The 23,645-nt window shown below is 45.6% G+C and overlaps 1 protein-coding gene across 1 annotated transcript in view; it reads left to right on the plus strand.

Moving 5' to 3' along the window:
* The first annotated feature begins 12,266 nt into the window (after window positions 1–12,266).
* The window catches only part of TRANK1 (tetratricopeptide repeat and ankyrin repeat containing 1), a 53,399-nt gene continuing 42,020 nt past the window's right edge, over window positions 12,267–23,645 (plus strand). Inside the window, exon 1 of the mRNA XM_054191772.1 lies at window positions 12,267–12,336. Coding sequence (XP_054047747.1) covers window positions 12,320–12,336 — 17 coding nt within the window. The 5' untranslated portion in view covers window positions 12,267–12,319. The remainder of the gene's footprint in view (window positions 12,337–23,645) is intronic.

The raw sequence follows: 23,645 nt of genomic DNA on the forward strand, positions 1-23,645 counted from the left end.
CAAAGTGGAATAACCCTTTCTGTGGACCGGGTCCGCATGGTGCACTGCACGTGCACTGGAGGCCCCTTCAGTACTGCACAACTCGAGGTTCCCGGCATCAGAAGGCACGGAAGATTATCTGTACTGTTCTCTCTTTGTGTATAGTAACAGGATTGTAACAGACTGGCACCTCCTGGTGCAAAACAGCTTTTCGCGGCATTTCGTGAAGCACAGAAAGCTCCACGTCTCTCAGGCAAGCTGCAAATGGAGCTTCAGAGAAGCAAAGGCTTCTCCAGGATTGCAGCATCACTGCAGCACCTTGTCAGGGTGGTGTAGTGGGTGCGTCACTGTGGAAAACACCACAGTACGTTCATGTCCTTTATGAGTTTCTTGTAGCTGCAATGCCAAGCAACGGAAATCATTCCAGTTGAAGATGGTCTACTATTAGCACCTCTTCATCTAATGTCATGTAACTTCAGTGACTTCTCATCTCATCCTCTTCATAAATGCCTGTCTTCATGTTTGGGATCACACATTAATTGCAAAGTGTTGAGAGCAATCAATAAAGCAGTTTTCACTCTGCAGAAGGGAAAAAAAAAAGAAGAACATCCTGAGAACTGTACCTTTATGGTTGTCACTTTAAACAAGAGGCTCATGGCCATGCTCACAGCTGTGCCCTGGACAAGGGCATGGAGAAGATACAGGCCCTGCAAGGAATGTGTGACGCATGAAGCAAAAACACGTTTCGTGAGTGTTAAGGATTCAGTGCGTGAAACATGGATTGGCGGTACTCGACTATAAGGTCCTTTGCCTTGCGAGGACATTTTTGTCCTCAGCACTGTCCAGGACGGTTGCTATAAAGTGTCACTGTGTAATTTCTGTCCATATGGACAGGTGCCTGCAGTGCCCCCAGGCATCAGAGATCTCCACAAAAGCCGCTTTTGAGGCTGACTTCAGGTTCCCCACTTCTTGTCCTTGTCAAAACTACCTGGGCGGAGGCCAGCAGTCCTGCCCTGACACCTCCCTGGCCGTGGCTTCTGTTCGGGAAGGTTCACTTCTGGTTGCAGTGCCTGGGCCATGGCAAACTTTTGCTTTGACTCTCAGGAAAAGGTTCAGGACCTTGGTAAAAGTCCCCATGAGCAGGGCAGGTGGCAAAGGGTTAATCAGCACAAAGAGAGAGCAAGCATCCACCCACCTGGGGATCATGGGGAGCATGGGGAACACTGAGCTCCAGAGTGGATGAAGCTCAGTGCTTCATCTGGCTTTGCTCTAGGATCTGAACCTAGGGGAGGAATCTGGTTTCGGTGGCCTTGGATGGCCTGCCACAAGCCTTATCCAGAGCAGCTGGGCACAGGAGTGGCAAAGCAGAAGGCGTCTATCTGCTGGATCTCAGTGCACAATCGGGGACAAAACGCATTTACTCAAACTCTTCTTTGTCCATGTCGATGCTGACAGCTACTGGCGCCGTCAGTATCTGCCCTCGACCAGCCAGGAGGAAAATCCCCACCTTTTATTATACCTGTGTTACAGTCTCCATCACACAGATGCCGTTCATTTGACTGGATGTTGCTCGCACGAAGCTTTAAAATCTTGCGCGCTCTGTGCCAAACTCCCAGTGTCCATGTTGAAGCTCGTGTGAGTAAGTCTGTTTCTCTGTTTGACTGCGAGTAGCCATCAAAAGTCTTTTTCGTATTTGCATCACAACGGCACCAACTGGAGGTCAGCCCTGCCTGGTCATACCTTACAGGCTTTGATACAACACATTCATGTCTAAGCTGTTGGTTTGTGTGACAATCTGTTAAAGAAAGGAAACATCGGTAACAACTTAACTTAAGCACTAAAAACAATTTACCAGAATAGCCTGGTCACAACAGTGTGTCACAGTAAAATACTTCTCTGGATTTTTAGCTGCTTTTTTTTTTTTTCCTTCACTAAGAGGATAAAGAATAAATGAATTTGGTTTTATTGAAGCAAATAAAAAATAAATTATCTAGATTTAAATAATTTAGGAAGATCTAACCAGTGTATTTTGAAGCCAGGGCTCAGAAGTGGTGTCAGGGCAACCGAAGTGGTGAAGAATGAAAAAAGCCTCTTGGAATCGTAATGCTTTTTAAGATCCCAAAGAGGAAAGCTGATGTATTTATCAATCAATGCTAAGAAATTTCAGGAAGCAAGAATTAGTTTCTTAGAAACAAGCAAAACTGAAACAGCTCCACAGCCACTAGAGGAGTGTAGTGAGTTTTTCCCTTGAAGACATAGAGAACCATTTAATTAAAAAGAAAAAAAAAATAATGCAGCGGAATAACTGCAGTCTTACAAAAATATTTCTCACTGCTGAGAAGATGTGACCCAAATGCCATTAAACAATATGGATTTTGAATTCTTTGATTTTTATTATAAAATCTATTATTTTTTTTTCAAATGCAAAGATCTGTCTAGTTTTGGGTCTGATAATCTTAATCTACTATATTGCATACCATTTTCAAGTCTCACCCACTTATTATCTGCAGTATGTACTTACTATTCCAGTTCAAATGTATTAAGAGGCTCAGGAAATAGTTTTTAACTTATTTGTAATTTGTTAGTGACCCTTTCAAAGTCAACATTGCTTTATTTGGCTTAAGCAATTAAAAGAGAGTATTAAGAAATAGTGAAAGAATTGGAGCATGGGATTGTAGGACAGGGGGAAACAGGTAAATCCTGGTTGGCACAACACCGTCCTCTCTACAAAACAAGAACCCAAGACGACACCCTGTAACATGAGGCAAGGCTACAAAAAGGCAGAGACCTGCTACACGGGAGAGAGGCCTGAAGAGTGATGAAATCAATTTAAAAGGTTAAAATTATGAGGGATTTAGACTGCAGCTCAGGTAGAATAGGAGGTTAAAAGATGAGGATTACTTGAGCAAAAAAGCCTGATTATATATTTATTTTTAAAGGGAAGCAAGTTGAGCAGCATTCCAGTTACAGGGTTTTTTTCTACACTGGTACTTTTATAAAATTCCTTGCAAGAAACAGCTTTTTCCGAAGGTGACAGTCCAGTCTCTGGGAATGTCATCTTGTTTGCCCTTAAATCATTTTCCTTCACGTGCATGTTAATGGGAAATATTATCTTTCACCTTTCTCACAGTTTTTACTGCCAAACAGCAGCAAAAGTTTATGATAGTTTCTTAAAATTGTCTCCAGTTGAGACAGAAAGAGATAACTACAAGAATGCAAACAAAATAACCTTGATTCACAAACCTCTGGTTCTTTTCAGCTTGCCTTGACAAGCACCCGGAGAGCGTCCAGGCAGTTCTTTTAACCCTTAACCATTGCTGAATACAGACCTACTCATCTTGCCGTGAAATTTCATGCAGCTTTAGGATACAGAATAAAATACTAACCCAGAACTTGTGCTGCAATGGTTGGCTATACATCAATACCAAAAGCAATAGCACTGATATATTAATAAACCTATTTACAGAGAAGGAGCTGCTCCAAGGAAATGCAGTGCCTACCTAAAAAAAACCCACACGCAACACACCCCCCCACCCCAAGAGAGAAAAAAGCCTCAGACTCATGTTCCAGTGAAATCAAATTATCCCATATATAATTCAAGACAGTTAGCGTTGCTCACCTGACACAGGATCACTTGTTAAGCTGCAGTAGTTCTGAGTCGGTATCTCACGGTTCTGTGCTAGGTGACAATGTGCTTCTACGAGCACAAGAGTTGCTCAAGACTACGTCTCGCATGTCTTTATACATAGCCTCAGTTTTTGCTAAAAGAGGAGCTTTTGCTAGAAAATATTGCCCCAGTTAAGATTTTTCAGTGGAAATAAATTGGAGAATAAACATAATGTAAATTACATACAGGTGAACTAATCTTGACATACGAGACCCTTTTTACAGTGAGAGCAATCAATCACTGGAACAACCTCCTCAGGGGTGCAGTAGAGGAGCCCCCCGCACCCATCACAGTATGTTTCCAAGATGCGACTGGACAGGGTGCTCAATAATCTCATCTATGTTCCCTTTCCCACCAAAGGTTGGACCAGATGATCTTTGGAGGCCACTTCCAACCTGGACTCTTCTATGGTCCTGTGATTATTGCATGATTGGACTGCAGGGAAAAAATAATTGTTTTCTAATATTTTCTTTGGCAGTAAATGCTGGGGGTGTTTTAACCTAATTTTTATTGTGATTACTAGAGAATGAAGAAGTCCCATTTTGATTTTACTCTTTAACTTAAATGCCTCACAAGAATGGCAAGATACATACGCTGAAGTTACAATACCTTTGTCTTTCCCTTAGTAGGTGAACTAGCTCTCGAGGGACATCTGAGTCTTGGGCCAAGAGCTCCCTAATGACCTCTACATTCACGAACTTTCTAAGGTAAAATAAATGACAAAAAAAATAAATAAAAATGTTTAATTTCCACAAAGAAGCGCAACAGGGGATAAACCATTCTCTCTCACCTCCAGCCACTGACCTGCATGCTCTAAAATTTAGAGGTCACATTTTAATAAATATGTAACTATTCAGTTACTGGGCAGAGTCTGGGAATTTTTTTACCACGGCTGTTCTCAGGGTATTTAATTTCTCTTCAAGAGTAGCAAAAGCACCATGGGCTTCAGTCAGCTGAGAAGACACACAGGGTTTTGGAGGCACCAAGGTGTGCACCACTGCGGCGACTGCACCGACATCACTAATTGAATAAAAATGACCAGGGTAAAAATGCGTGTGGTTTACTCTCTTACTGGGCTGTAACTGGGAGGGGGGAAGAGAAGGGAAAGTGGGGGAAATCATAAGAGGTAACAAGATGCTTTTATGTTAGTGGAGGGCGAACGGGCTGCTGAAGAAGCTCCACGACATTTTCACTTTTGAGTTTCACTTCCATGGAGAGACTTGCTCCCAAAACAAAAAAAAAGCCTAAAGCAAATATCTACATGCCCAACTGTAGGGACACCCCCTACTGCAATACGTGGCTGTTGTTCAGAGGAGCCACGTAACCAGAAGAGCACGGCGACCTGTGGAATTGCATAAAATTTGCGTCACATTCTGCAGAGACTTCTGGAGCTTTTAAGGTTTTTTGTTTGGTTGGGTTTTTTTTTTAATCTTATCTGCAGCATGTAATTCAGGATTTGTTGCCTGCCTGTACTAAAATAGGTCTGTGAGAGTTAACTGTGAGAGTGAAGAGTGCTGTGGAAAGCTTGCTGAGACATTTGAATAAGTAGTATTCAGACTTTAAATTAAAGAGATCCCTGCCACTTTTGAAGGTAATCAGAGCTGTATTGTCATCTTCTAGTAGTATGACAGTAAATGTTAAACCAGATGCACATTTTTGCAGATAAGGCTCTTTTCTTGACAAACTGGAATAGGCACAAAAGCCATCTGTTTTTCACCGCTTCCTATGTGAGTGAGAGGGTTGGATATGGTGCTTGGTAAGGAGGAAGTAATTCAGGAAGAGAAGTCCTGCCAAGCAACTCCAGAACAAGGCAAAAGTCTGGATACTGACCAAACAAGCAGCCCTGCAGCTGGAGGAAACGTCCTGCACGGATGGGACGGACATAGCGGTGCTGTGGTTGGATGCTCAGGAGTGGCCATGCCGGCCACACTGCACCCCTGGGATGGAGGGGATCACCCTGGCTCATTTGGAAGGTCCTGGAGGATGGGTGGCAGAAGGTGTCCTTTTTAGTAGTCACTGTCATGAGCCGGTTTTGAGAGATTGCATCACGTAAGGGGAGAAGAGGAATTTGGAGAAGCTGTTTGCTCCTCTGTATCCATGATGGTGGTGCCCACCGTAGGCAGTAAAAACAAATACCTCCTGCTTAAAACTTGGCATGGACTCATTACAAAAAGAAACAGAGAAAATCCTGCCAGCCTTTTCTGATGTGTAGCTAGGAGTGTGCTGGTGCTGGGACCTGGATGGGAACATATTTGAGTTAGTTGTCCTGGTTAGCCTGCACATACTCTCGACTGGTTTCTCGATGCACAAACATCTCCTGGCCTTGGGGCATCTCTTCCGAGGAGCATTCCTCTTCTTCTCTGTCACCAAGCCTGTCACCCCTGTTTCTCATGAAGTAAGGCTCAATGCCACTCTCTCTTGCTAAAACCCCATCCGGTCCTTGGTGTTGTAGATGGACGTGTTGTTTGCTGATTAAAGCTTCACCTTCACGCTCCAAAGCAGCCGATGGCCCATTGCTACTGTTACTTTCATGACTGGCTTCATGCAGTCTTAGTTATCTTGGGGGTTTTGGCATTCCCGTATCACACCATCCGTAGGCAGATGCACCCCATTAGAACATACTGGTATGGAAGCACAGGGTCATGGATCTGAAGTTACTGGCTTGAAATTACCTGAAATAGAACTGGGGCAAATTTATGGGTTTACTTCAAAACAGAAGAGTACAAAAGTATGTATCTTTGTTTTACTATTATTACAGCTTTCTCCCAGGATGACTCATCTCTGATGACAAGCCCCATGGTTTTGTTTGTTCTGTTGCTGCCAGCTGTCCGTTGCCCTTTCCCCTGATTCCTTCAGGAACTGCTGCTGGGGACACTCAGCAGTCCCAGCCTGTACCAGTGAGTCTCAGGGAGTGCCTTTCCCAAAACCTTCCTCCTCTTCTCCATTCTCCATCTTTCTCTCTTTCCTCCTTTGCCCCCACTCCCCCTTGCTCAGCTGTTTTGCCTCCAAAACAAATAGGTTGAGATGACGGGTGCAGGAGGAGTCAGTTTCTTTACCCTGGGCACACCTATTGCTCTCCCTACCCATTCTTCATCACTCGCTTGGCTCAGCTTCTGCTTCTTGTAAGACTATTTGAACTGCTCTCGCAGGAGTGACTACACTTCGTGTAAACAGTCTCGAACTGGCTGGGTTATTCCAAATTGTTCAGCAGCCGTAAAAGGGGATGGTAAAGGAAGGTAACTATTTGTGCGGTACTAAATGAGTTTTATGCTTCTGCAACGTTAATGCTGCTATCGATAGCCAGGTTAAAGTCTAGCTGAGGGACATCCCCAGAGTAGTCCTCTAGGACCTTGTGGTGTAAAAGATTATATTGCTTTCCTAACAAGATACACAGTGCTTGCTGTCACAGGACTAAGGGCTACGAAGGGCTACGAAGATGACTAGGGGACTGGAACACCTCTCTTATGAAGAAAGGCTGAAGGATTTGGGTCTCTTCACTCTGGAAAAAAGACGGCTGAGGGGGGATCTTATCAATGCTTATAAATACTTAAAGGGTGGGTGTCAGGAGGATGGAGCCAGGCTCTTTTCAGTGGTGCCCGGGGACAGGACAAGAGGTAATGGGCACAAACTTGAGCATAGGAAGTTTCACCTAAACATGAGGAGGAACTTCTTTACTTTGAGGGTGGCAGAGCACTGGAACAGGCTGCCCAGAGAGGTGGTGGAGTCTCCATCTCTGGAGACATTCAAAACCCGCCTGGACGCGTTCCTGTGCAACCTGCTCTAGGTGACCCTGCTCTGGCAGGGGGGTTGGACTAGATGATCTCCAGAGGTCCCTTCCAAGCCCTGCCATTCTGTGATTCTGTGATTCTGTGACTCCAGTCCCAGCTCAGGATATACTGTGCTAGAACTATTTTAAGAGTGTAAAGAATAACACCAGAAATCAGCTGTGGACAGTGCTCGTGGCAAACACAGGAGGAACAAAACCCCTCGTTTTGCAAAGACCACCAATAATTGTGTGTGGGTACATTGTACAACACCTTGTACAATGACATCGACCTCTTCTTGTAGGGCTATAAAGTGACTTAGTAGACATTCAGACGGTTTACAAGTATTCTAGCCTATATGATGCTGACACAGGCAAGATTAAGCAGTCAGGCTTTAAGGAAATGAGTAACAGGTAAGGATAATAAGCCAGATACATTAGACAGGAGAGATGTGAAAGGGTTTTTCAGCATTAGGGCAACTAGAAGCCAAATAATAAAATAGGCATGTATTTGCCGTTAGTTGTGTTGCATTATCCTTTATTTATTATCTGCTTAAAATTCCATTAAAAGTTCTTTTAAAGCTATTATTCTGAATTACCTGATTTCTCTGGGATGTGTTTCTTGCCCTCAGAAATAAGCTAGGGTAAGCACAAGTTCATCACTGGTATTACTACGTCGGTTCGGAGATATGCTTTTAAAGTCAAGCAGACATCCTGAAATAATCACCCCGATAGAAGCTGCAGCTTGGATACCTCCATGAAACCACACCTACACCACAGACTTTTGCCCTCATAGCTGTAATAGCTGGAGACATCGTTTATGGCCAGTGTATTATTGTTGACTAACTCTCTCATGCGGGGCAGTTATACCAGGAAAAACATGTTTTTCCGTCTACGGTATCAGGGAGCAGCAAGGGCCAGCCAGGGAGACATGGGGACACCCAGGGGACCAGCCGGGCAGGGGCTTTCCCAGCCAGGGTCCATCCCACCGCCCCCAGTGAGGGAGCTGGGCAGGCTGGGGGGCAGCTGGGCACAGCCCCCAGCCCAGGGCATCGGGCAGCTCCATGGGAATGGGCACGGGCTGAGGCCAGGCTGGAATGTCAGCCTGCGGGTGGGAGTCAGGATGGGGCCTGCTGAGAGGAACCAGGGTCAGACACAGCCCCATGATCACTGGGGCCATGGGCTGGAGGAACCCAGGTGAGGTTGGTCAGAGCCCTTAAGGCTGATTGATGTCCCCAGGACATCATACATATGGTATAGTTTGCTCAGGTCCTCGAGGGAGAGACGACAATGTCGATTTACCAGTTCAGGTTGTGTCGGTGTCAGGTGCATGTTGCCTCTACAATAGATGCAACGCCTTCAGTCGTGAGCTGAATCTGCATCCCACCAGACATAGGTCTCTGGTAAGATGTAGCAATATCTGACCTGAGTTCAGTGCTGTGCTCTCAGGAACCGGGAGATGCTGGCTGCTCAGGAAAGCAAAAGCTGTTGGTGTAATAACTCCCTCAAGCTCAGCACAGCCAAGGGCTTGTGACACGTGCTGCAACTCCCATTCCTGGATGTGTTACAAAGGGTGTTCTTCCCCTCAAAGTGAGGTGTTCCCGTCATTGAAAAAGAAGCTAAAAAGCTAAAAAGATTTCTAGCATCAGCCTTGTGCCAACACCCATCCCTTCCATGCAATGGATGCACCTCCACAGAATCATGGAATAGTTTGGGTTGGAAGGGACCTTTAAAGATCATCTAGTCCAACCTCCCCTGCAATGAGCAGGGACATCTTCAACTAGATCAGGTCGCTCAGAGCCCCGTCCAACTTCACCTTGAATGTTTCCAGGGATGGGGCATCTACCACCTCTCTGGGTAACCTGTTCCAGTATTCCACCACCCTTATTGTAAAAAATTTCTTCCTTATATCTAGTCTAAATCTTTCTTTTAGTTTAAAGCCATTACCCTTTGTTTTATTGCAACAGACCCTGTTAAAAAGTTTGCCCCCATCTTTCCTGTAGGCCCCCTTTAAGTACTGGAAGGCCACTATAAGGTCTCCCTGGAAACTTCTCTTCTCCAGGCTGAGCAACCCCAACTCTCTCAGCCTGTCCTCATAGGAGAGGTGCTTCAGCCCTCTGACCATTTTTGTGGCCCTCCTCTGAACTCGCTCCAACAGGTCCACGTCTTTCCAGTTCTGCGGGCTCCAGAGCTGGATGCAGTACTCCAGGTGGTGTCTCACCAGAGCAGAGTAGAGGGGGAGAATCACTTCCCTTGACCTGCTGGCCACGCTTCTTTGGATGCAGCTCAGCTATTACAGCTATGAGGGCAAAAGTTTGTGGTGTAGGTGTGGTTTCATGGAGGTATCCAAGCTGCAGCTTCTATCGGGGTGATTATTTCAGGATGTTTGCTTGACTTTAAAAGCGTGTCGCCCATCACGAGCTATGATGCACAGGTTCATGGGTGGAGTGACAAGGAAGTGGAGGGACCTGTTACTCACTCTCCCATCCAAAAGAGAAGTTTTTCCATGGAAATGTACCCACACCAATGCCTCTACACTACAGTTGCAACAGAAGGGGTGTAGGAGCTAGGTAGAAAGGGCTTTATACATCATCATCATCATTGGCCAAGAAGGCCAATGGCATCCTGGGGTGCATCAAGAAGAGTGTGGCCAGCAGGTCGAGGGAGGTCATCCTCCCCCTCTACTCCGCCCTGGTGAGGCTGCAGCTGGAGCACTGTGTCCAGTTATGGGCTCCCCGGTTCAAGAGAGACAGGGAACTGCTGAAGAAGGTACAACAAAGGGCTACCGTGATGATTAGGGGACTGGAACACCTCTCTTATGAAGAAAGGCTGAAGGATTTGGGTCTTCGGGTCTTTTTAGTCTGGAAAAAAGGTGACTCAGGGGGGATCTTATCAACGCTTATAAATACTTAAAGGGTGGGTGTCAGGAGGATGGGGCCAGGCTCTTTTCAGTGGTGCCTGGCAACAGGACAAGAGGTAACGGGCACAAACTTGAACACAGGAAGTTCCACCTCAACATGAGGAGGAACTTCTTTACTTTGAGTGTGGCAAAGCACTGGAACAGGCTGCCCAGAGAGGTGGTGGAGTCTCCAACTCTGGACACATTCAAAACCTGCCTGGATGCGTTCCTGTGCAACCTGCTCTAGGTGACCCTGCTCTGGCGGAGGGGTTTTGGTGATCTCCAGAGGTCCCTTCCAACCCCTACCATTCTGTGATTCTGTGATTTTATGCTGCCTTGCTGGACTTTATGAGCACCTCCTCCCAGTGCTCCTTCTTCTGCGCTGAAGCGCCCCGTTATCAGCCAGTAGACCTAACTGCTCACCTACGTGTCTGCCTGCCCATGCACACAGACGTGCGGCACTGCATCCCTGCGCGTCAGTCCGCCGTGTCCAGTTTCTGTTCCTTCCCCGCTCCTTTCGAATCAGGAAATGCAATAATTTGCAGGCTCGGCCATTTGCTGGCAACACGTGCGGGTGGCAGGGATGCAGCTTTGGGAAGTATTCTGCTCTGCAGGAAAGGGAATGCCCCGGCATCCCCCCGGCGAAAGGCTTGCCAGCTGCCAAGTTTCAGTTTTACAGCTGAGTGAAAAAATAAAAACACCCGAGTTTCGTTTTCTGTCTGGTGACTGGTTTGACAGACACTTCCCTGGCTTGCAAAGATGGAGCAAAGGCCGTTTGTTGTGCCAGTGTTTAGGTCAGAGTCCCTTCCCAGCCAAAAATCAGTGTTTTCCGCTTTCCACGCCAGAATTGAGGTGGGTTGGTCCTTGGCTTCTCCGCTCTGAAGTGAAACACTTCGAAATAACAATGCCGGGGAGTTCGGAGGTTACATGAAATGCCGGATACTTTAGTCCCCATTGGCTGCTCATTCCTCTCAACATGTTGATTCGTACAAGCACTTTCTGCCTGAATAAGAACTGCAAAATCCCACCCGTGGATTTTGATTTCTGTAAGTCACTTAGGAAACAACATTACACATGCAGTTTTCCCACCTCGTATCCACGCAGCTCCAAGACAACAACTGGGGCTGTACTTTTGACTGCTTTTTGGTTTGGCTTTTTTTGGGGGTTTTTTTGTTGTTTTTTTTTAAGTGGCTTTTCCCCATCATTTTGATGCACTCCGTTTGGAGCCAAGTGATAAAACCACCCACCCTAAGGTTAGCGTGGCTTCGTTTCTCCGGACCCTAAAGGGGGAGCAGGATAATTTGTGTGAAAACCCAGCGCAGAAGCCAGATGGTTAGCAGAAATTCAGTTTTACATGAGGAGGACGCGCAGACGGTTGTACCCGATGGCAGAGGAAAAACCCGATTGAAAATGTGGTTCACAGAGAAGTGAATTATTGAACGACCTCTTGTAAAGTATTAATCTTTGGCTTATTGATCCGCTTTTCCCGGTGGGAAATGATGAATTAGGAAACAATTATGTTACAAGAGGAGAAGCCTTCACTCCTGAGGTTTTCCTCACACCGAGGAGGACCAAAGCAGCGGCTGCCTACTCTGAGGGGGGGGGTGTCGTCCTGAGAAACCACCGGCGACAGTAACGCGCCTCAGGGTGGCCGAGGCGGGGGACGAACGCTGATTTTCCACGTAAGCTGAAGACACTGCTACGTCATTTTATTTTTTCCTTAAAAAAACAAACCAAAAACCAAAACCAAAAAGGCATTTACAGTCTACTTGGGGTGGGAGCAGGTTTCTGGGCGTGCGTCAGGAGATGCCTCCTTGCTACCGCCCAACACCCCCCCCCACCCTCCGCCCCCCCCTTCACCCCCCCCCCCCACTACCCTTACCCCCGGTTTCGATTCCCCGCGCGCGCCCCCGACTCCCGCGGTGACGCGGGGGGCGGGGCGGGGGCGGGGCGAGGGGGGCCACCATGTTTAGGGGCGGCGGCCGCCGCGAGTCCCGGGGGCACCGTCGCGATGGCGGCGGCGGGCAGGTAGGTTACACCGCTCACACACACCCCCGGCCCCCTCGCTCCGTCCTGCGGGTGCGGGGGCATCGTCGGCCGCCCTGCGCCCGCCGTCACGGCACGGCACGGCACGGTACGGTACGGTACGGTACGGCACAGCATGGTACGGTACGGTAGAGCCGCCGCCTCTTGCGGCCGCTCCGTGCGGGATCTTCGGGCGCTGCGCGGTTCTTCGCGCATCACACGGTTCCGTGCGCTGCGCGGTACTCCGTACATCACATTCCTCTGCGGGCACTGCGCGGTTCTCCGTGCGCTGCGCGGTTCTTCGCGCATCACACGGCTCCGTGCTCTGCGTGGTTCTTCGCGTATCACACGGCTCCGGGCACTGCGCGGTTCTTCGTGCTCTGCGCGGTTCTTCGCGCATCACACGGCTCCGGGCACTGCGCGGTTCTGCGGGCACTGCGCGGTTCTCCGTGCATCACACGGCTCTGCGGGCACCGCGCGGTTCTTCGCGTGCTGCGCGGTTCGTGCATCACACGGCTCTTGCGGGCACTGCGCGGTTCCGCGGGCACTGCGCGGTCCTTCGTGCATCACGCGGCTTTGCGGGCGCCGCGCGGCTCTGCGGGCATGGCGCGGCTCTCCGCGCATCGCAGGGCTCCGCCGTGCACCGCAGCGGGGAGGATGGCGGTGTTTGGGAAGCCTGCCAGGGAATGTGTGGGGTGGTCGGAGGAGGGAAAGGGGGAGAGCGCATTCCTGCTGCCGGCCGGCGGCTGGGAGCCCGTGTGTTGTCCCGGTGCGGGCTGCGCGGAGGCGCTGGGGGAGGTGTGGTGGGCGGTGGTGTATCCCGGCTTGAAAGGAAGAGGGAGAACTCCTTTGGCACGGCCCCGAGATAAAAGCATTGTTTGGATCCTTTCCCTGAAAAGCAAAACTCTCGTAACAAGGTCGCGGAGTGGGTTGCTTGAACAAAACAGGCTTTTTCCTTGGAAAAGGAGTTTATGGGCACCATGCGCGCTTCAGGAGAAAAAAAGCAAAGAGGTCTCTCGTCAGTCTTTGTATTTTTTTGCCCAATGTACAGAAAATGAACCTCAGGTTGATAGAGTGGGTTTATTGCAAATGGGAAGAGGCTTGGCTTTCTCAAGAAAAAATGGAAGTTGCAGTTGGTAAAAACTGTCAGTCGTTGGCTGTGAACTGCACAAGCTTGAAAACCTTGCTCTTAGCAGAATCTTGATGTTTTGGGTTTGTTTGTTTTGGTGGGTTGTTTTTTTTTGTTTTGTTTTGGGTTTTTTTTTTTTCATTCCAGATACCATCTTGACATCTTGAGCTAATCTATACAAAGGAAATATTGAGTCTGTTTGTTGCCATTGCATTCTTACCCGGTCAGCTCTGTTTGATGACAGGAACATTGCTTAGGCTGAGCAAACTGCAGGCAGTGTCAACACCTTCTTGGACTGAGTTAGGTCTTGCATGGCAGAGCTAGGCTAAGGATCTCAAGATTGTTGTAGTTTCAGAGAGTAGGAAGCAGGGTTAACTGTTTCCACTGTTTTGTGAGGTTTTGGAGTTTTCTTGCTTTGTAAAACAGTAATGGCACTGTGTAGATACAATATTGAAGATGTTTTTGCATCAGTTTTTCTGTATATAAAATGTGAGATGCAAGTCCTTTCTTAGTTTACTGGAAATCATAAGTATGTGTCCTGGTTTCAGCTGGGGCAGAGTTAATTTTCTTTCCAGTGGCTGCTGTGTTTCAGATTTGGTATGAAAGGAATGTGGATAATGCATATTGTTTTAGTTGTTGCCAGGTGATGTTTATATTAGTCAAGGTTTTTTTTCAGCTTCTCATAGAAGCTGAGAGGGAGCATAGACAGAGCAAGCTGGGCAACCAAATATTCCATACTGTAGACGACGTCGTGCTCAGTGTATAAATGGGGGCTGGTCAGGGGGCAGGGATCCACAATCACTGCTCAGGGCAGGCTGGGCAACCAGTCACCAGGTGGTGAGAGCGACTTATGTCGTATTAGTTTATTTTGTATATTCTTCTACCATTATTGGTATTATTGCCGTTTTCCATTATTGTTCTATTAAACTGTCTTTATCTCAACCCATGAGTTTTTTTTCCCTTTCCCCTCCTTTTCTCCATCTTCTCCCTACCCTTCTCAGGGGGGAAGGGAAGAAGTGAGCGAGCAGCTGCGTGGTCCTAGCTATCAGCTGGGGTTAAACCACGACAGTGTGTATGCACAGAGTTTTTCTTGAAAATGCAACTCCACAACTTGCCTCAACCGTATGTTCTCTTAGGTATAACTTGTTACCAATAGGTTACAAAGAGGGGAGAATCATTTGAAACTGAAAGCAAAAAAAGCCTGGTTGGTTTCTGTTCTGGTTTGAGATAGAACAAACCAGTTTTCCTTTTCAGTAGTTTTCCTTTTCAGTTAAGTCTATTCCAACTGACTGCACTCTCTAAAATTAACGTTATGTTTTTCAGACAGTGTCTTCTCCTAGCAGTGATAACCTCTGATGTTTATAGTTAATACTAAAGAATGGTATGCAGAGAAGCTTTTGCTTATACTTTCTCCTATAACAACCAAGATCAGCTAAATTTATGTGCCCCGTTGGAGGGTCGGAAGCAGAACAGTGTAGAGGGGTCCCACCTGCAGGGAGGAGGGGACAGGACAGGTGACCCAAAACTGACCAACAGGGGTATTCCATCCCATCTGCATCATGCTCAGCATAAAGCTGTGGGATCAAGGGGTCAGCTCCCCTCTTCTTCAGTGGCCGGCGTCCGAGGAGGACTCTGTTCTTCTGCCTTTGGTCCCAATTGGTGCATTCCTGAATCCACATCTGGAATCCAGTTCGCTGCTGCCGCTGAGTCCAGTGCCAGTGCCTGTCGGTGGTGTGATTGTCATCCTGGGAGTTAAATATTGGTTTTGTATATATTTGTATATATTTCATTATTTTCTTATTAATATTATTATCTTTTCCTTTTATTGTTAATATATCATCAAAGCTGGTTTTAGGGTTTTTTTGCAACCCTACATCTCTGCCTTATTCCCCTTCTGGGAAGTGAGAGAGGCTAACAGAAATGATCTGTCATTCTTTTAGTGGCCAGCCCAGCCTAAACCTTGACACTCTGCTTAACCATATCTTCTCTTAGGTATAACTTGTTACTGATAGGTTACAAAGAAGGGAGAATCATTTGAAACTGAAAGCCAAAAAAAAAAAAAAAGCCGGTTTTGTTTCACTGAGCAAAACAGGATGTGCTGGGGAACAAGGCCAAACCTGTTGCTGGTGCGAGCTGTGAAGTGGTCCTCAAGGAAAGGTAGTCCACCTGTGCTTGGCGTGAGTTCAGCTTGCAAGAAAAGGAGGAACGGTGTTCCGAGATGCCACCTTAGATCCAGGATGATGTGTCATGGCCTTGTAAGAGGACCTGTGTTACCAAATTAACCAGCAGCGCGTTGAGTTCTTGCCCATAAACTGAGAGAGCTGTCATTTTTTTTGGTCTTTCAGTGGCGTTATTTTTCCTTGTGGTTTTTCTAGGGGGATTCCCAAAATGTGTTGTAATTTCAATGACATGAAGGTAACTTTATGGACAGGCTCAGGACATCCCAAGTGGTCTATAGGAGCCAGTTTGTCAGCTTTCTGCTGCCCCGTTCATGGATGTAAAACTCCAGTTTTACAGGGAGCGCTCACGGTAAAAAGTAGGTCCACGGTAGAAAACGGGTCCCTGGAAACCTTGTTTCCTGGGGTAGGAATTGGAAAGTGTTGCCTTGTTCTCGGTGACGTGTTTTTGATTTCCATTTCCTTGCCTAGTGTTGCTCTCTGGCCTAGTACCTTTCCTGTGTGCAAGTCAACCACAGATCCCCCCTTCTTGAGGATTTGTTGGTAACATTTGAACAGCGTCCTTGTCTTGAGGTTTTGCTTGGATTACTGCGAGTCGGCAGCGCTGGCCTCATACTTGTGGCTGGGTTTGGGTCCTGTTTCTGTGGTCTTGTTTGCTGGTCCTGCATCTGGAGAGGAACTGAGCTGCTAAGCAGGGCCAGCTACATGAGCCTGGTATGTGGCTAGCTGGAGATGTCAGGCAGCTGGACTTTGTTATTTATTACTAATTGCTTTATAACAGTTTGCATAAATAGAAACCAACATAGAGTGGTAATCTGGAGGAGGAGGACCTCGGGAGGTCATTCAGGCCAGCCCAGTTTAGAGAAGGGTCCTAGGCCAGAGCTTGAGTTTTCTTGTGTTTATGTTCCGCTTGTGCCCCTTGTTTCACCCAGACCTTGCAGGCATCTCTTCCTCATCTGGTTTCTACAGAGCACTTGAGGTATTAACAGGCCATTGAGATGTCTGTGCTAATCATATCCTGGGGTGCACTTGCCAAATGTCGATAAGGATGTATGTCTTGTTTCTGACAATGTCTGTGACCCACTGTCATCGATTTACGACAGAGCACGTTTCCAGGGGAAGCTCGGCCTGAAATCAAGAGCAGCCTGGGATGTTCTGTCTCGCTTGGTGCACCAGCACCCATGTAATATCTCTTGAAAGCACAGCCAGAACTGAGAAAGTCTCACAGATGACTTTCAAGACACAGATGTAGTGCTTGCAGGCTAGACCCAGGGCAGGTACGAATCCTATCTCAAGAGTGAGACGTGCTTTGCGTGGGCGAGATGCGCTGATTCCACATGGTACTGTGCTGGTGGAGCCATGAAAAGGTAGGCTGAGATCCCCTACTGCTAGTTCTGGCTGAACACTTAGGAGGGAAGGGTGTCTGGAGAAGCAGAACTGTGAAAATGGCGTTCAGGGTTGTTTGGTTCCCGTTACGAAGATACTGTGTTCAGGTCTCCAGTTCAGACTGAAACAACCTGATAAACTTTATTCATTTACCGAGGAAATGATTTTCTTTGTCCTTTTCGAGGCAAGCACAGCTGCAGAGATCCATGTTGTCTTCACCTCTGGAGTACTGCGATGCATAGGACACTGGCCAGCCGTAGGGCCCAGAAGCAATAAAGAAACTTCATTTGGTTCAATTTGTGCTAAGTTCAGGGCAACATACACTGATAAGAAGCTGTCACTGCTGTGCTGCTCTGCTTGCCCCGATCTGTTTCAAATTTGCTCTAGAATCTCATTCTTTGTTGTCAAAGTGGTGCTGGCTTTTACTGAGAGCAAAGGGTCTTTTGGCACTTCCAGGTTCCGGTATGAATCTGACAAGGTGACTTGTTGCAGAAAAGTGCTTTTTGTTTCTTAGGCAGAGCGAGGATCTATCTAATGATAGGCTATCCCCATCTATCTGAATCGATTCCTAACAATAGGGGTGTCTAATGAGAAGCTATCTAAATGATAGGCTTTTCATTTGAGTTGACCAGCTTCTCCAAGATGAGCTGACGTATTTTACAAGGGCTGAACACATTCTTCGTAAGATACTGGCTGAACATTTGATTAAAGTGTTCAGATAATCACAAATACCACTACAACTTTTGCCAGACTGAACAGATCCACGAAGATGGCCATGTCTACATCATAACTGCTTTCCCCTCTTCTGCATGAGGTTTCCTAATGTGTCTGCTTACACCCTGGTCAGTTGTAACCCTTTCATCCTGATTGCAGAATTTGTGGTTTTGTCTCTGCCATTTCTCCAAGGCCTCCTCTGAAGGTATACGCAATTTCAAGATTTTTCGTTCGCCATTACAGCACTCGATGGAAAAGCAAAGCTCCTGAAAGTATGGTTTTTTTCTGCTTTTCACTGTCAGGGTGATGCTTATATGCATTCAAAGGAGGCTGTGCTCTCTAAATATGTCTTTGGTAGCTGCTGTTGTCAGGAAAGTGAATAAAACTGGCTAGCAGGCAGAGCATTGCCTCTTCAGGTTATGGCCTGCTAGAGCCTTCTCATCCTATATTTTTCCTCTCTTTTATTGGGCCTGCCCTGGCATTCACATACATCTATTCCAGGACATACTCAAGGTGTCATTCGGAAGACCTATATGCAGTGCCCTTTTGCTGGGTGACTATGGGAGTACCTGGACAGATGGTGCCAGTGGTGGGCATGTGGCTGGAGGGGTCCCTCTGATGTAGCAGGTCGGGGTGACACGGCAATTCCTTCTTGGTGGCACCATGCTCATGGAGACAGCGTGCTTTTATTGGGCAAGAGCTCATGAGAGCCCAGAGGTTTCCTGATGAGAAAATATGAATTATTTGAGTGCTGATGAAATATATTCTGTTGTCACTCAGCCAAAGTTTAGATGCGTTTTGGGGCTTTTTCTCTCCCTACCTGTTGCCACTTAGTAACGTCTGCCTGTTAGGTTAAGGGGGAAGAAGAAAAGATTATTTATTCCTCTGCTTAATAGGAATGAGGAATACACAGTCTTTAGAAATCAGATTTCCTGGAAATAGGAGGATGCTTGTTTTTCACCACTATTTTAATTGGGATGCAGAGCTCCCCAGATTGTTGTACTTCATTTGTTGTTTGCATAATGGAAAGCTACTGTGTCTCAAGAATAAAAATGTTATTCTAGCACTGAGTAGTGCCATAGGGAGGGAACCTCAAAGCTTAACTTTCAGTATCAACAATAATTAAAAGCATGGCTGTGTAGACCTTCCACTTTTTTCTCTGTGAGTAAGCAGTGTCACACAGTTTCTCTTTTAAAATGTGTAAACCAGATGCAGACAGAACTGCTTGGGTTTGCTCTCAGATTTATAAAGTTTTTAGTATTGCCAACTTCAGATGTTCAGAAAGCACAAGCTTTTCTCTCTTGAGACTGATAGCTGGCATAAGGAACACAGCATTTTTTAAGAATAACAAATGGGTTTTCTGGGCAGTCTCTGTTCATGTTTTCAAGCTTATGTGCTGAAGCGAGAGGAATCAAAAGTTAGCCTTGTAAACTCCAGAAAAAGCCCTGCTTCTGAGGACAGTCTGACTGAAGCAGTTCAGTGGGACACCGACCATCACAATAACATAAGAGTTGGCACCATGTGAAGTAAATGGGAAGTTTGCCCACTGGCAGCAGCAGGGGTTGGAGCCGATTGTTTCTGACTTAACTGTATAATCTTTTGTTTTAATTCTTTGAGTAGCAATGGATAGCCTTCATTTTGCTGTCATGGTCATGCCGCTGGCCACAGGAGCCATAAAAAAGTGAAGAGATTAGACCATCCTGTCTGGTTTTTTTTTGTTTGTTTTTTTTTTTTTTTTGAAGGACAAAGTCTCAACAATGTACTGGGAAGGGTCTCCCAGACCTTAGGGTCTCCCTGCACATTTATGTCTTTCGTGGACTCCATAGCTTAGGAGAAATCCCAAATTTACAAGAGGAACCTGTCTTACTCTACTGTGTCTGGCTGGGATGGAGTTAATTTTCTTCATAGTAGCTCATGTGGTGCTGTGTTTTACATTTTTATTTTAATTTATTTAAATGTAAATAGACCAAAAGAAGGCTGGTAACACACACTGGTCTTAGCTGTGGCTGAGCGGTGTTTGCACAGCATTGGGGCCTTCTCTGTTTGTCACTCTGCCCCCCTCAGTGGATAGATTGGGACTGCGCAGGAGGTTGGGAGGGGACACAACTGGGCAGGTGACCCAAACCGACCAAAGGGATAGTCCATGCCGTCAGCATCATGCTCAGCAATAAAAAGGGCGAGGAAGGTCCATCCCTAGCTCAGGAACTGGCTGGGCATCAGTCTACGTGTGGGAGGTGGTGAATGATTGCCTTTGCATCACTTGTTTTGCTTTCTTTCTCTCTTCTTCCACTTCTTTTTTGCTTGTTGAACACTTTTTACCTCGGGCCCCAAGTTTTCTTGCTTTTACTCTTCTTTTCCTCTTCCGCCATCTCACTGGGCAGGGGGGGAAGCCAGCTCTTAGCCGCCCGCCAAGCTTAACCCACAGCACTCCCCATGACAGAATCTTTCATTTAGTTATGTTCAGGTGCAGCCGTCAGCTTTACCTGTGCCAGTTAAGCCAGAGTAATAGACGACATTTTTGTTTGGTGCTCTCCACGCACAGTAGACTTTACAGAATAGGCCCTCAGTTATTCCACTGGTTTTGAGTTAAAATTGTTTGTGCTGCGGGAAGACATTAGGCAATAGCAAGACATGCCGTGCTAGTCAGCACAGCCATTCTCTTGGATCATTGACTTAGATGTCAGATTCGCGTGCCTGTGCGTCTCTTGGGTCTGTAGTTGCTAGACCCCACAGCAGACGTCCCGGTTATTTAAATGACCTACAGCTTGGAGTTCTGGCTGGGAAACTCCGCTGCTGGAAAAGGATGGGAATTCGTGTTCTGCTGGAAATCCTGCTGCCCGGAACGGGGAGGGGATGCCGCCTCCTGATCTGAAACAGGGAGCTCAGTTCCAAAATTTCTCAGCACGAGACAGTTTGAAAGCCCTTTTAAAACGTACGTTGCAATTGGGGGTCTTTTGCTGGATTGGAGGAAAAATAATCCTTTAAACGTTTTGTAAATACCTTTTATTTGTAATTGTACTTTAAATAGATTCCAAGGAAAAGTAAAGTAAATATAATTCTGGGTAAAAACTTCACCCTAAGTAGAAGCGTAGCCTTAAGAAAAAAGAAAAAGCTTGAAATCCAACTATAATGTAGAAAACCACAGGTTCATGTGTATTCCTAGATGCAGAAGCTCCTATACAGTTGAACTGTTTTGGTATTATTCTTGCTGAAAATAATTTATCTAACCTTTTGATGCTATGAAGTTGAAAGCTGAAAGAATTACAAAAATACAAGGTAGAACCATCTTTTAGCACTTGCCTTTAAAGAATTACAAAAATAGAAAGTAGATCCATCTTTTAGCACTTGGTTTTTATTCTTTGTACTGTTGCTCTGTTTTTTTTCCTTTTCTTTGCCTCAATAGTGCTCATAATATGGAGTATAAAAAAAAGTCTCGCTGACACTATGAGTACACTTGACTTGCTGTGTGAATAAGTAGTATTTTAATAATAATATATACTGTATGCACATTGCTCAGTGAAGTGATGATTTAGTTTGCTGTCCTGGTTTTGGCTGGGATAGAGTTAATTTTCTTCCTAGTAGCTGGTATTGTGCTGTGTTTTGGATTTAGTATGAGAATAATGTTGATAACACAGTCACGTTTTAGTTGTTGCTGAGCAGTGCTTATACTAAGTCAAAGACTTTTCAGCTTCCCGAGGGAGCATAGCCGGGACAGATGACCCATACGGGCCAAAGGGATATTCCATACCATATTATGTCATGTATGTAAACTTGGGGGGGACTTGGACGGGGAGGGATGGTGGACACTGCTGGGGACGAGCTGAGCATTGGTCAGCAGATGGTGAGCAATTACATTGTGCATGACTTGTTTTATATATTCTATTCTTATTATTATTATGATGCATGAATTGTTCTATATATTCTATTATTATTGTTGTTGTTGTTGTTATTACTCTCTCTTCCTTTGTTGTCCTATGTGTTGTCCCAAATGATTATCATTATTATTATTAGTAGTAGTAGTATTAGCATTATCATCTCTTCCTTTGCTGTCCTCTTTGGTGTCCCAAATCTGGGTTCTCTACCTGGTGTGCAAGAAGCCGATCAACCCACAGAGTTGAGATATTAGTTTATTTCACGTCTGCTCAGAGATGGGTGCTAGGCGGTAACTCCACAAAGCTTGCACACCTCGCTAAAATCGCGGTAGGTCTTTACAGAGTTAAATTCATCAGCTAGGTCTAATACCCTCACCTCCTAGCTAGCCATTGGCTAGTTTCTTTCCTGCCTCCACTTAGAGGTACAGCTCCTTTCAAATTCACTTCTCATGTTCAGAGAGTAAGGGGTTTATTTGGGGCTTATTTTCTAGCTAGGAGCTGTGGTTTTCACATTGTAATGAGATTATGATGAGACAGTTCGACTTACAGTGCACCAGTTTGGGGGATTTGGCTGACTTTGCTAATTAGTATGAAAATGGTACTGGTTCTTCAGGATGCATGCGGCACTTCTCAAGGATGTATGTGATATAAGTCTGTATCTTCCAACTTTCCTTGAGACTCCTAGGTTTAATTATCTATCTCAGTACGCTCTATCTTAAAGTAAACAATGTCACCATAACCTTAAACCATTATTCATTGTATTAAACTGTCTTTATCTCAACCCATCAGTTTTACTTTTTTTTTTACTTTTTTTTTTAACTTTTTTTTGTTTTTCCATTCTCCTCCCCATCCTACTGGGGGATGTGGGGGGGTGAGCGAGGGGCTGCAGCAGTACTTAGTTGCTGGCTGGGATTAAACCACGACATGCCGTATTTACGTAAATGTCATAATTACTCCTCTAGCGTGGCTGGTGGTGGTACCTCTCGCACGTAGCTGGGCCTGGTTTTCTTCAGTTTAGTTTATAGCCAGGAATTTCATCTGTTCTTGGTGCTTCCCTGCAATTAGCAGGTGATGTTTGGATTGCAGGCATCATCACAGTGTGTTTATTTGTTTAATAAGACATGACTTCTGACAGGCCAGTTCCCAGCCAGCCTGAACCTTGTCTCTAGGTTCATGTACTTAAAAGTATGTAGTTTGCTCTGTTGTGAGGAGATCTTGCGGATTATGTCAGCAGGTTGTGAAGTTACAGATTGTTACTGGTTTTGTTCCATGCCTAGTACCTGGATAATAAGTAAACCTGTCCATTCCTTTTTGGTGAATTAATCTTATTTAATAGTACTGATTGTGAGATTCATACAGGTTTTTGCTGGTAGTGGAAATGGCTTTTAATCATAAAATCCATCTGTGAAGAATAATTCTACGCAAGGATTTAGCATTGCATTTTTCTCTTGCCTGTGATTTTGATGTGCTGTTTCCTAACATACCTGTACCTGTTTTTCCTTTTGTGTTTGTTTCCTTTATCTATCTGCTTGACCATGTGATTAGTTTTAGGTAATGACCCTGATTTTACAATTTCAATGTTGAAATATTTTTTCAATAAGTTGCAGTTGATACCTCTTTCAGCCTTTGTTTTCTTCAGGTGCTTGCTATATTCATTTTAATAACTGTTTTAAAACTGATTCGCGGTCCTCATGCACTATTAATATACTTAACATTACAGTATTTTCATGCAGTAATCAAGCTTTGATGCAATTTTGTATACATTAGACTACTGAATGTCTAGCCATAGATGCTGGACAAAAAAGTCATAAAAACAAATAAACAGCAAGTAAATTAGTTTTGTGTTTAATTAATTGAGATGTATAGCTTCATGTATTTCTTAAGCATATGAATTCTGTTTGGTCTGTTGGCCATTTCCTCCCACATTTAGTGTGGGTGCACACATTTAAATAATTTGGAATCTTAATTAAAAAAACATGGGTTAAGACTTGAGGAGAAAAACTGAAAAAAATGCATACCGGTGGTAGATCTGGT

The sequence above is a fragment of the Rissa tridactyla genome, chromosome 2 (assembly GCF_028500815.1).
Source record: "Rissa tridactyla isolate bRisTri1 chromosome 2, bRisTri1.patW.cur.20221130, whole genome shotgun sequence".
In the NCBI taxonomy this organism is placed as follows: domain Eukaryota; kingdom Metazoa; phylum Chordata; class Aves; order Charadriiformes; family Laridae; genus Rissa; species Rissa tridactyla.